Source organism: Cydia pomonella, chromosome 10 (genome assembly GCF_033807575.1).
Source record: "Cydia pomonella isolate Wapato2018A chromosome 10, ilCydPomo1, whole genome shotgun sequence".
Classification (NCBI taxonomy): domain Eukaryota; kingdom Metazoa; phylum Arthropoda; class Insecta; order Lepidoptera; family Tortricidae; genus Cydia; species Cydia pomonella.
Window position 1 is genome coordinate 19,726,416 of NC_084712.1, and position 13,133 is coordinate 19,739,548.

The 13,133-nt window shown below is 39.4% G+C and overlaps 1 protein-coding gene across 2 annotated transcripts in view; it reads left to right on the top strand.

Moving 5' to 3' along the window:
* The window catches only part of LOC133522366 (heme peroxidase 2), an 85,104-nt gene that overhangs the window by 64,491 nt on the left and 7,480 nt on the right, over positions 1–13,133 (top strand). For both annotated transcript variants that reach the window (XM_061857681.1, XM_061857683.1), the window contains 12 exons: positions 1,144–1,273; positions 5,373–5,565; positions 5,982–6,119; positions 7,454–7,683; positions 8,227–8,352; positions 9,160–9,312; positions 9,551–9,726; positions 10,161–10,302; positions 10,865–11,136; positions 11,405–11,578; positions 12,225–12,401; positions 12,763–12,966. In XM_061857681.1, the coding sequence (XP_061713665.1) occupies positions 1,144–1,273; positions 5,373–5,565; positions 5,982–6,119; positions 7,454–7,683; positions 8,227–8,352; positions 9,160–9,312; positions 9,551–9,726; positions 10,161–10,302; positions 10,865–11,136; positions 11,405–11,578; positions 12,225–12,401; positions 12,763–12,966 (2,115 nt within the window). The remainder of the gene's footprint in view (positions 1–1,143; positions 1,274–5,372; positions 5,566–5,981; positions 6,120–7,453; positions 7,684–8,226; positions 8,353–9,159; positions 9,313–9,550; positions 9,727–10,160; positions 10,303–10,864; positions 11,137–11,404; positions 11,579–12,224; positions 12,402–12,762; positions 12,967–13,133) is intronic.

Consider the following 13,133-nt stretch of genomic DNA (forward strand, 5'->3'; position numbering starts at 1 on the left):
TTTTGTAATAAAAGATTGTCTAAGAAAAGGTTACTTAACAAACAAAACCGAATAAAAAAAAAAAAAAAACAAAAAAAAACCGAAATATGTGTCAGTCATCAGTTGTGCTTACTTTAGAATCTCGTAGCGGTAGCCAGGATGTGTGTCAATGGTATCACGAGTATCTTAGTCCTTAAGAATGTGGAAGGTACGAGTGGTTACCAACCTAAACTTGGTTAACTGACGGCAGGACAACATTGCTTCTAAAACGCCATGTTTGCGTGCTATGCTAGCTCGCTTATACTTCAAGTGTTAGAATGTCAGACGTAAAGGCTAAGCCATAATATCACTGTAAAATTGATGACTTTAAAAAAAAGTTGTGATACATCTGCAAGTTAGCGTATGATAATCGTATACATGTTGTCACTTTTACCGGCAGTCGATGTAGGCTGTAGACTACTTCCTCAAAATACTTCCTTATTCGCTGCAACTATCATCTGCAAAGATGCTATGGCCAATGATGATGATGATTTTACCGGCAATATTCTGTAACATAAAAATGTGGAAACCGCGCTCTTCTAAATTGATTGGTTAGGAGTATCTTAACAGCAAGGCAGACAGACACTTAAAACGACTACAATATCTGACATTTGATCATTTAGTAAGTAATACGGAAAGTGGAGATAAGGAACGAAATCTCCATGTACCAAAAAGTGTCATCAAAAAACTTTAAATAGGTGGCGCTACAATACCTAGAGTACTTGAACAAAAAAATCAAATCATAGACAGCGCAATTCACTCCGTCAATAATGTCTAGGTTCTTAGCTTCTCTAGCGCTACTCTGGGGAGATTTGGAACTATTATTTATAGCTGACAGCTGGACACTTTTGCAACAGTTCTACCATAAGATATGCCACTCCTCTTAATTCCACACTCCATAGTAAGTAACTTTTACTATGAGACCAACACCGAGCTCTGAAATTGTAAAAAAATTAGATATCCCATAGAAAACTTCTAAAAGTCAATTTTTTTTGTTTCCCGTGATAGTTAAAAGCGTTCAGTATGGCCGAACGGAAGAAAAACAACCTGTATTGCGCATAAAATTGCCCTGGCTCTATTTTATTTAACTTCTACAAGAAAACTAACGTAACTTTTCTTCCTCAGAGTCTCGTGATCAGATGAACATGGCCACGGCCTTCCTGGACGGCTCGGCTCTGTACGGCAGCTCCGAGAAGGAACTGCGGTCTCTGCGATTATACGACGTTGGCAAACTTGATCTCGCTTCTTGCAGGAAGTAAGTACTGCTAATTGTGAACGTTATCGCAAAGGAATTAAGGTTTATAAACGGTCAGTAAGTCTCGTGGCTATATGTGAATATGGCCACCGCCTTTCTGGACGGCTCAGCTCTGTACGGCAGTTCAGAGAAGGAACTCCGGTCTCTGCGACTATACGACGTTAGCAAGCTTGATCTGGTTTCTTTCAGAAAGTAAGTAAACTTTTCGCTGACTGATTGAGACGATGAGACGTTATTGTAAAGGAATAAGGTTTGATTACGACATTGGCGCGTTCTGTAGGCTGGCAATATCTTTAGAAAAGTCGCGAAATTCAGAAAATGTCTTATCAAGACTTAAGGGTGGGCATGACCCTCAGTCATATATATATATATATATATATATATATGTGTGTGTGTGTATTTTTGATATAACCTCAAACTTAAACTAGACGTAGGTTTTAGTGCTATAAAACAATTCTGAAAGATTTTTTTAGTTTCGTCTTCACTACCAGAGCATAATTAATATTTGAATCTTTTTCGAGCGGCAATGTATTTCGTACATCATGATCACTTGTGACAGTTCAGTTGTGACGTCGCGTCATTAACGAGCCGTTTTGAGTTAAAACAAAGTAGAGATACATTGCTTGCTAAATTATTTTGTATGAAACAATAAAAGACATCCATTTTTTTAATAAAATCTATGAAAGTGTGTTAATTACAGCCTAAAGTAACAGTCCTTTGATTATGTGGTCGTATCAAAAATACACGCTGTATAGACAAGATTAGAGATGCAACGAATATTCGGCCATTATTGGTTATTCGGCCTATTCGGCCACAATTTCAATACCTATTCGGCGAATACCGAATAGTACGTTAACACGTAGATAACGGCAAACGAGGGGTAAAAAAATAACAAACTACAAGTAATCAATAGGTAAATCTTTCAGACTACGTTTATATTCATAGATAGTACAAAAACATGACAAAAAAATAATACCAATTTTTTTTACACAGACGACGAAATCTAACGCACCGCAATGTCCGCAATTCAATACGCACTGCGTGCAGAATAAGGGCAATTTCTATCAAAGACTGCCTACAGCGAGAAATAAGTATCAACATGCAAAGCGCACGCCGAATATTCGGCTATTCGGCCGATGGCTCCGCCGAATATTCGGTATTCGGCCAAGCCACTATTCGTTGCATCTCTAGACAAGATATTATTTAAAAATACCTGGGCAGCAAACCAACCGATGAATCAACATCTGTTTTTGCAAGTGTCGTTATCATACCTTTAAACAGTACACCATTACATTGATATTCCCAGTTCCCACATAGTCACGTGCGTTGATATTTCGAGATAGACATTGCCTAAGTGTTCACACCATTGTTTTTATGCACACTTTTTGCCTGACTGGAGTAATCGGTCGTTTTTTAATTGATGGACGTTTACTTAATTACTACTATTTTTTATTAATTATGCAAAATATAGAGTGGATTTGCCAGTTTTCATTGCACTTCAGACAGGCAAAATAAAAAGTGAAAAAACAAATAGGTAGTTGTTTTACTCATACTCATACTCCTTTATTGATAATATTCTTAAAATATTACATGTCAACAACAGAAAATACATTTAAATCATTGTCAGCAATCATTGTTTCAGTCATCATTCATTTATCGTAAAATATTAATGTCTGCAAAACACTACTATACTTTTGCAATTCCTATTTCTACTCTATGGTTGTCTAATAGTTGTTATGCAAGATGGGGCAATATCGAAAATTAGATCTGTGAAACAGATGATAAAAGAGAAATCAGTACCCCTAGTTTAAATTTAGTCGATAGCGAAACGTGACGTACGCGTTTGCGTTAAGTCTCATTTTGTATGGGTTTTTGAACAGCGCGCCAAGCGGGACGTTTTGGAAAGTCAAAAATCTCATACAAAATGACACTTAACGCAAACGCGTACGTCACGTTTCGCTGTCGAAAATATTTACACTAGGGGTACAGTACCCCTAGTGTAAATAAATTCGATTTCGAAACGTGATGTACGCGTTTGCGTTTAGTCTCATTTTGTATTGGATTTAGAAAGAGCGCGCCAAGCGGGACGTTTAGGAAACTCAAAATCCTATACAAAATGAGACTTAACGCAAACGCGTTCGTCACGTTATGATGTCGATCAAATTTACACTAGGGGTACTGGTCATAAATGTTATTAGGGAGGTCAGTTAAAGCAAAATGGATCTGTTCTAAAATTATTGGTGATATTGATCGGTATATGATAGTAACACAACATACATCTACTATGTGGTTTCGATAGGCGCTAATCACATGATTATTGACACCTCTTCTTGTTGGTTAACTTAATGCGGATGTTCAGTAACAACAGTCAACATGAATTAGCTTAGCCAACGTGCCAATCGTTAACGCTCCTTAGCGTAGTGAAGTCATCTCTCTTTTTCACTCTTCGATATTAGCGCCACAGTGACATTTGCTTTTCGTTCGCTACGGAGCGTAAAAGATCGGTACGTTGCCGCGGACCCTGGTGTATTTACATACCATATTTATGACCTCATAATCAGCGCACGCAAGCATTTTATTATCTCACTTAACCAGTCACTATGTAGAGGTAATTACGCTATGAATTTGCAAAACGCCGTAAATAATCAATAACATGCAAATAGAAGCTTTTGTCATTGATAAACCCCGATGGAATTCCTAGGTGTCGTCACAGAAATGAATTGTATGCAAATGTAGACCTTGATCATTTGCATGTAGGCAAAGATTCAAATCTCTTTCTCACACTGTTGTTAGTACAGTGATGTTGATTCTATTGCAAACTAAGCGAAGACGAGCGTTCGCTTCAAAATACCGAAGCGCGAATTCCTGTTTAGTAATAATCCATTGCACCATGGGTTCCTATACTTCCTATAAGCAACCAGAAAAACATTAACATGAGAAGAATGGAGCAAAGATATAGTTATTTATTTGTTTTACAAGGGAGCAAAGGAGGGTTAAACAAACTTTGCTACCGAGTGTGTACACACAAAATTTTACACCACACCAACGCGAGGAAAATACGTAAACAATAATATTTACGTCAATTCTACCAGCCAACATAAGGAAACAACTCAAAAGTTAGATACATCAAATTACTTTGCCGATCGGGTTTGGGGTAAATGAAACTTGGTTGAATTTTGGATAAAGGCAGAGCACGATTTATCGTTGTGGAGATTTTTCGATGAGGGCTGTGATCAGCAGTGGATGTCTTTCGGCGAATATGTATGATGATTCATAGATTCGCTTTATACTGGTTTACTTTAGACGCACACTCGTTTGCAACCTGCAACCAATAGTAATATGAAAATATGGTCAGACTAAGTACTACTGTACAAACATATAGTTACATGTGCCATTTCCTTGTCATAGCTCTTACTCCGTTGACAAAAGGAATATTTTTATTAGACTTCAACTATAAATAAGTTGGTAGGATTGTAAGTAAGCTTGGAGGTTTATTGACATGTTAACAAGTGTTGCTGCGTATTGTACAATAGGACGTGGATTCTTAAGAACCACATTACGTTGTAAATATGGTTATGTGGTATTGTGAGCTTGAAGGCAGTATTGCTTCGAGAAGAGCATATACAATTAAAAGGGTTTAGGAAGGTTTTAGGTCACATAGTTTAAATGGATGACTTAGGTATACCTAGTTACAGGGAAGATAAATAAGACGCTCTAAAACAAAATTAACCAATGACCTAATAAAATCCACTCAACTTTGAACGCCAAAGTCTACAAAAGCAAATTGATTCTATAGAGTCGGATCCTTATTTAATAAGAACACAGAACGAGGAGATAAGGTGCCTGCTAGAAATTACCCAGAGCTAAACTAAATTCCTGTTCCTAAACACTTACTGATACTAACTATGAAGCTTGAGACTTAGTGGGTATGTAGGTATGTGTATTCGTTGCGTCGACTGATTTTTGGGAAATATAAAGTTTCTTGCTATAAACACGCGGCAATTTTGGGACCTCATTGGTTACTTTGCTCACCGCCTGGAACCCAATTAAACCCTAGTCATTCTCCATACTTATAATGACTGTAAATATTCTATTTCAGATGCAACGAACCTACCCCAACCGCCCCCCTCTACAAGGCTCTCCTAGCGGAGCACAATCGCGTGGCCGGCCAGCTGTACGCCATGAACCCCTTCTGGGACGACACGACGCTTTTCCTGGAGACACGACGAGTTATTGCTGCTGTTATACAACATATTACATTCAATGAGTTCTTGCCTGTACTTCTTGGAGAGGTAAGGATACTTTAAAGGTGATCAATGTAATTAATAGCTGACGCTTAAAGGGTGTTGTCAAACACTTTGATGAAATAAAGACAACTAAGTACCTATTATAATCTTCAATATCTTAGGACGATAGGTGAATGCACTCAACATTTCAAGACTACGATACCAGCCTCTTTCTGTGGTCATCCCTTATAAACGATAGATGACCGATATTTTTGATGACCTTAGACGTAGCGCCCCAAGCAACTGATTACTTACTTGGGTTAATCCGGCGCCGTAATAACGATTAAACTTAGAAGTAACGCAGAGCACGGCTTATTGTAATTGAAGAAATTGAATAATTTGAACGTGAAGAAGTTACAAGGTGTAGCATTGGATTCAACATTTGTTTTCTGAATAATCAGTGATTTATAATTTTTTCGCAGGTGGGCATGGCTAAAGCTGAGTTGAAGCTGACGTCCCTTGGATTCTGGCGAGGCTACTCCAGCGCCAACCGCGCTGGCGCCTACTCCGAGCTGGTGGCCGTCGCTCCTGTTTTCGAAGCCATGATGAACGAAAAACTGGTAAAAGATCATCCAAATCTTTAGAGTTTATATAAGTATCTAAAAACTAAAGATGCGCCAGTTGCGGTAAGTTTCCAAAAAGTTGAATAAGTTCTAGAAATTTTCAGGAAAGTTTCACAGGAAACAATAACTTTCATTTTTCAATTTTTTCAAGAGGTAATTTCGCAATTTTGGAAACTTACTGAGCGCGCATCATATTTACTAGTTACCTTAAAACGTCGTGGAATTTAAGGACTCCATCTCTTCTCTTACCACACATCGCTTACCTACTGTCATTAATGTAGAAGTGACGACGACGAGATATTTCTAATCGTTTTCAAGATACAAACAAAAAACTGCAAAAAAAAAATACTATTCCCCCACCTTCGACGCGTTGCCTAAACTCAGGGACTTTAAGTATGTTCATCTGCACATCTCAAAGAGTAACACCCATTTTTTTTAAACTGCACGATTTATTCGGTCTCATCGACGATTATTCAGCAAATTTTCATATAATATACGGAAATATTTGAACATTCCTATTTAAGATATGTTTCAAGTGCGTATATTTTATTTCTAAACTTTTCCTATTAATGCAATATGCAATACCAATCGCGTCCATCTTACTCTCTAAAATACTACTGGATCTCTCGTCTTTATTAACCTTTTTAGGGTTCCGTAGTCAACTAGGAACCCTTATAGTTTCGCCATGTCCGTCTGTCTGTCTGTCTGTCTGTCTGTCTGTCTGTCTGTCTGTCCGAGGCTTTGCTCCGTGGTCGTTAGTGCTAGAAAGCTGAAATTTGGCATGGATATATAAATCAATAAAGCCGACAAAGTCGTCGTAGTCGTATAAAATCTAAAAATTTAATTTTTTTTAGGGTACCTCCCCTACACGTAAAGTGGGGGTGAACATTTTTTTTTGCTTCAACCATACAGTGTGGGGTATCGTTGGAAAGGTCTTTCAAAACTAATAGGGGTCTTCAACAAACATTTCTTGATAAAGTGAATATATTTGGAGATAATTGCTCCGAAAGAAAAAAAAATGTGTCCCCCCCCCCCTCTAACTTTTGAACCATACGTCCAAAAAATATGAAAAAAATCTTGGAAGTAGAGCTTAAGAAAGACATTAAATGAAAACTATAGCGGATATGATCAGTTTAGCTGTTTTTGAGTTATCGCAAAAAGTTTCCCCTTCATAGTAAAAAGACGTCCCACAGTTCATCCCTTGGTTAACAATCTACCATACTTTAAACTCCAGTTTAGCTTATTGTGACGGAAGAGTAACTACGGAACCCTACTCTGAGCATGGCCCGACATGCTCTTGGCCGGTTTTTTATTTATTTGTTCTTTTTCAGATCAACGCCACTATCACCGTTAAAGACCTAGCCGACACTAGTGCAAACCGTGTCTCTCGCTTCACATCTTCAGCCACTTGGGACCTGAACAGGTCTCGTGATCATGGAGTGTCCTCGTACCTTCGTGCCCTCAGACTGTGCGAACCCATGGTTGGAGTCAAGTCTTATGCGGACTTTGATAAGTTGGGCTTCGATCGCGCGCAGCAAGAGATGTTGGCGAGCATGTATAGGTAAAACACACTCTTTTATGTTATTTATTTTTACAACCTAGAGTAGGATCAAGCTAATTGTGGAAATGTAATTATTAATTTACAAATAAATTTATTTGAAAATATGACGTTTATAACGACACCTACTGATTTTGGTATATTAAAGTCGGGGTAAAGTTAATGTAGGCGGAGTCTAGTAGTCTTTCAGGAGATATTTATAGAACCGATACCCACTTTAGGCCAATCAAATCAAAAAATTTCGAAGAAATATTTCCCAGCAAGTTGGAAATCGTTTTAACACCTTCATTAAGTCTGCTGTAATCCTTGTTGGGTCCTAAATCTAATTTGATTGGCATACTTCTGATATAACAGATGTATGTAGATGTACATTGATAACGAATTATGCTTGCAGCTTAGTATTTTTATCACGGGTATACAGACTAATCCAATTTTAAATCAAAGCTAAAGTTTCAGAACTAATATTCTGTCTCTATCTGCAGTGTCTATCTCTAGTCCACTCGTCAACGTTTCCTTCCACGCTTTACTCATGTATTTTGTCAACAGAAACCCAGAAGATGTGGAGCTGATGATCGGTGGTTCCTTGGAAAAGGCAGCGTCTGGAGCAGTAATCGGATCCACTATGGCATGTGTTCTGGCTCTCCAATTCGCTAACCTTAAGAAGAGTGACAGGTAAGGAATCTCGGCATACATCACAAGACAATGGTATACATCATTTACAACATTTGCTTCGATTGAGATTGGAGACACAAGCCAGCTTCTAACACTAGTATAATAGGACCTAAGGAGGACCTACAGAGGTAGGTAGTAAGGAGTAGGAGGTTATTGTAGATGGTAGCAGCAGTGTACACCAATTTATACCGTGTAGTCCAACTTCGAACAAATAAAATGAGTGGATCTTAGGTAAAAACAAGTGAAGACGTCCGATTTAAGCAGTTTTAAGTATGTTTGCTATGGGCCGCGCCAGGGCGGACCGTCGCCGGCGAGCAAATGCTTCCGAGATTTTGAATTTCGAACGAAGATTATAAAATGTTCGAAGCTGGACTACTAGGTCTAAAAAGACACCTTCCTTATACTGTGGTAGTAGTAGTAGAAGCTGAGCTGATTTAGCCTCTTGTCTTTGTATGATAAGGATTTTGAGTGAATTGGTAGTCTTATTTTTGCTAAAAGCTATTGCAAAGTTGAAAGATATAGTATGATCATATTGATCATAATACAACTAAAAAGTAACCCCTCATGTTTCCGCTTGTTAAAATTAGCACGATTATAAAAGGTAGGTATTTAAATACCGACGTACGAGTAAGTATCAACACTCTTTTAACTGTCCATCGGTGGACCTTATGCCTTTTGTAATAAGGTCCACCGATGGACAGTTAACAGTGTGGCCGATGCTACTCGAAAAATACAATTTGAAAGAAGAGTTTTTAGCAAAAACATATTTGACTTTTTTATTGAATATCATCATTGTTTTTTTTTCAGATTTTGGTATGAAAACGACATCCCTCCCTCTTCGCTGCTGCCGGAACAATTGGCTGCCATTAGAAAAGTATCTCTCTCTGGACTACTCTGTTCCGTCGACGAATCCTTGAGCGAAATACAACCTAAGGCGTTCGTCAAAAAGGATCCTTTCCTGTAAGTACTGCTAGATTATAATGCAATATCAGCACGAAGAATATCGTACATTAACCCGCCTGTTCCTATCTCTTTCGCACGTGCATAATTATATTCCGAACTCGCTCGCACAGTGGCATTGACCTCCGGCATCATCGGCGAGACAATAATACAATTACGCGCGTGAGATAGAGATAGGAACAGGCATAAATTCTTCATATATAGCGTCCTTACTTTAACCTATATTTATTTTTGACAGAAACGCAGCCCAAGACTGCTCTCAGCACGGCCGCATGGAACTCGAAGCGTGGCGTGACGAAACAGGAGCTAAGGCCGCTGAGCGACTGTCTCAAGACATGTTGGCTGCTGCCCTGGAGAAGGCCAAGCAGGAGATGGCTGATAGGAAAAAACTAGAATATATGCTTTGGGAAGCCCGTAAGTACACACTGAGCTTGGAAAATTGTCTAGTATGGGCGAGACCAACGGGCGGTTGCCCTCACAACACATTCGTGGTGTGATAAATCCAGCGCCAAGGCCACTGAGCGGCTGTCTCAAGATATACTGGCTGCCCTGGAGAAGGCCAAACAGAAGATGGTCGGTAGGAAGAAGCTGGAATATATGCTGTGGGAAGCGCGTGAGTAATACCTACAGGAGCTACACTTATGAAGATCGACCCAAGTGGTTGTAGATATTCCATTAGCATGCACTCTAAAAAGAAGTGATGATGCTACTGCAAAAACACCACTTACCTAAATTTAACCGCTCTGGGTCGAACAGACGTTGCATTTGAGAATCAAACGCGTCTTCACAAGAAAACCTAAGTGACTGGAAATATAGTTAATATAAGTATTTATACATTTATTTCTCAGGTGGTGGAGCCGATCCTCACTCTCCCGTCGGCACCGCTGCCTCGTTCTCCAAAGCCAACAAGTATGCTCTGAAGCTGGCCAACACTTCGCTGTTCTTCGAGTTTGCCACCAACGAACTGCTCAACTCCATCAACGGGCCGGGGTACGTTACTGGTTTTGATGTTAAGGGCCTTTTTATTTATATTTTTATTTACAGACACATTGCTACACGAAAATAAAAATCATTGTAAAATGACTCATTAAAGTCTCACGCTAGACCGGGCCGGGGCCAGGCCGGAGCTTCCGGCGCCTTTGTTTTCTATGGAAATTCTATGTTTAATTTTTATTTTTTGGGTAGGAATATAACAGGAGCCTTTCTACATAGAAAGGGTTATTAGGAAAGCAACACAGCTCTGCCAATGTACTGACAATTTTTCTTCGAGCTCATGCATGCAGAAGTGCTGTAGAAGAGGACAACATGATTTGGATTTTTAAAAGTTCATATTAATTTCAATAAAAATCTCGTCATGCAAATAAATTATAATCTCGACATGCAAAATAAACTAGATTAAACATTACTATTATGGTTCCCGTTACTAAGTCGTTTGGTAGACATGTGTAAAATCTATTATAATAAACAAAATATTTGTGTATAACTAGACGAACTCCACTGCATCGGCAAAACAGGTGAATTAAAAATACTCGCCTAATCTAATCCTTTTCAGCCACCGCCGCAAGCGTCAAGTATTTGACGACTCACTCGGCTTCCCGACTTCCACCGACTTCGCTGACGCCCTCCAATCCGTAGACGTGAGCGGCATCCTCGGGCAGGACCAGCTCGGCCCCGTCATTGAACCGGAATGTGATGACAATGGCCAGTGTGACGCGGATAGCCCCTTCAGGACGTATACTGGACACTGCAATAATCTCAGGAACCCGAATTTGGGAAAGAGTTTGACCACGTTCGCGAGATTGCTACCTCCAGTTTATGAAGATGGTAAGTAAGAACAGTATGAAGCAACAATAGCAGATGTTATAAAATAGAAGCAGGTATGCACTGCCCAGCGCCTACTAGATGAGAGGGAACCGGTGGAAAGGTTAACCTCAAATTGTGTCTGAAATACACATATGACACTTTCATTTCATTTAGTATAGTACGAACACTGTGTTAAAGTCCTAATTGATAGTGTTTTTTACCGTCGTTATTATTTATCAATATATTTTCGCAATTGAAGGCGTCGTTTCATCAATGCTTTTGCTTTTAGGTGTTAGTCGTCCCCGCATAAACTCTGTAACCGGTACTCCGCTAGTGTCACCACGTATCGTCTCGACAGTGATCCACCCTGACATCTCCAACTTGCACACTCGATACACTCTTATGGTGATGCAGTTCGCTCAGTTCGTCGATCACGAGCTCACCATGACCCCTATTCACAAAGGTAAGAATCACAAAGAAACCAAAACGATCAGCTCTGAAAGGCGCCAGCATTTCTTCCTTCTCCTTCCTATGTCTTTATGTTTTGTATAATTTTATGTTGTGTGCTTAAGAGTACTTTATTTCTATTATTTCTATCTATTCTATTTAAATCTCCATCTTGACCTTGTTCAAAGACTTCTAGATATACATCAAAACTAACCGAAGGATTTTAGGCCGTAGTCACTTTTGCTTTCGATAAATGACATCTATTTCAGTTTATAAATACGTAGTTTAAGATTTGCTTGATTTTCCATTTAAACTTGCAAGATTACTTTATTTCCAACTTTCCAAAACCCATTCGTTCGATCCAATCAATTTCGACCATAATAGAGTTATGATTCGTAAAACAAATACATTTCTTTATCTATGACTGTTTACTAGCTTTTTTCCTGGATACAACTCATTATAGGTAAAAAACTTAAGTAAGTCACCTGTTGTATGTAGTTGTGACGTGTTCGAATAGACATTTGTTTTGTTTGTGTGTGTCTTTTAAACATGTATTGTCTATTCGAACACGTCACAACTACATACAACAGGTGACTTACTTAAGTTTTTTACCTATATAACATTTATATCCAAGTAGATGCTTAACGGATGTTACTCCCCAGGTTTTCACGAGTCCATCCCTGATTGCCGCTCCTGCGACTCGCCACGCACAGTTCACCCTGAATGCAACCCCTTCCCTGTACCACGTGGAGACCACTACTACCCTGAAGTCAACGTTACTTCTGGAGAGAGACTGTGCTTTCCCTTTATGAGGAGCTTGCCCGGACAGCAGCAACTTGGTAAGTTATCGCTGCCTTTTACTTTTGAGTTTATCCCAGGTTGTTTGCCTTGAGTAAAACTTTTCGCTGTACCCTGGACTCAACATCACCTTGGGCAGAAGCTGAATTTCTTCAAGAAAGCTAGCCTGAACATCTTGCCTGTGACTATGTCTGTGCGTGCTTAACCCTTGGCGATTCTTTTAACTACCCTAACATTCGCTTCGCACCAACCATATTTGTTGCATATGACAACAGCGTTAGGTATATGTACATAATATCGAAACGTTACATTAACTGCAACACGTTATCACTAAGTGTGAAAAAGTTTTACAGTTATTAACTGATCTATAAAATAACTCACGAAAATTTATCGGTTGCATAGGACCCAGAGAGCAAGTGAACCAGAACACGGCCTTCATCGACGCCTCCGTGATCTACGGCGAGAACCCGTGTATCGTCCGCAAGCTGCGCGGGTTCAACGGCCGCATGAACGCTACTCAACACCCGCTCCTTACCCGCGACCTTCTGCCGCGATCTGACAGCCATCCCGAGTGCAAGGCCGCTAGTGGCTTCTGCTTCATCGCCGGTAAATCTAAATACATATCATAAAACTAGAGTAAATACTGCCAGGTTGCTACTTAAGTTACAAAGAGCACCCAACGTTAAATTTGATTGATTATTTTAATAAATCCTGGAGCAAAACCGATTGGAAACAAAGACATACTCATAAATAGTGTGGCTACTGTTCTTTGT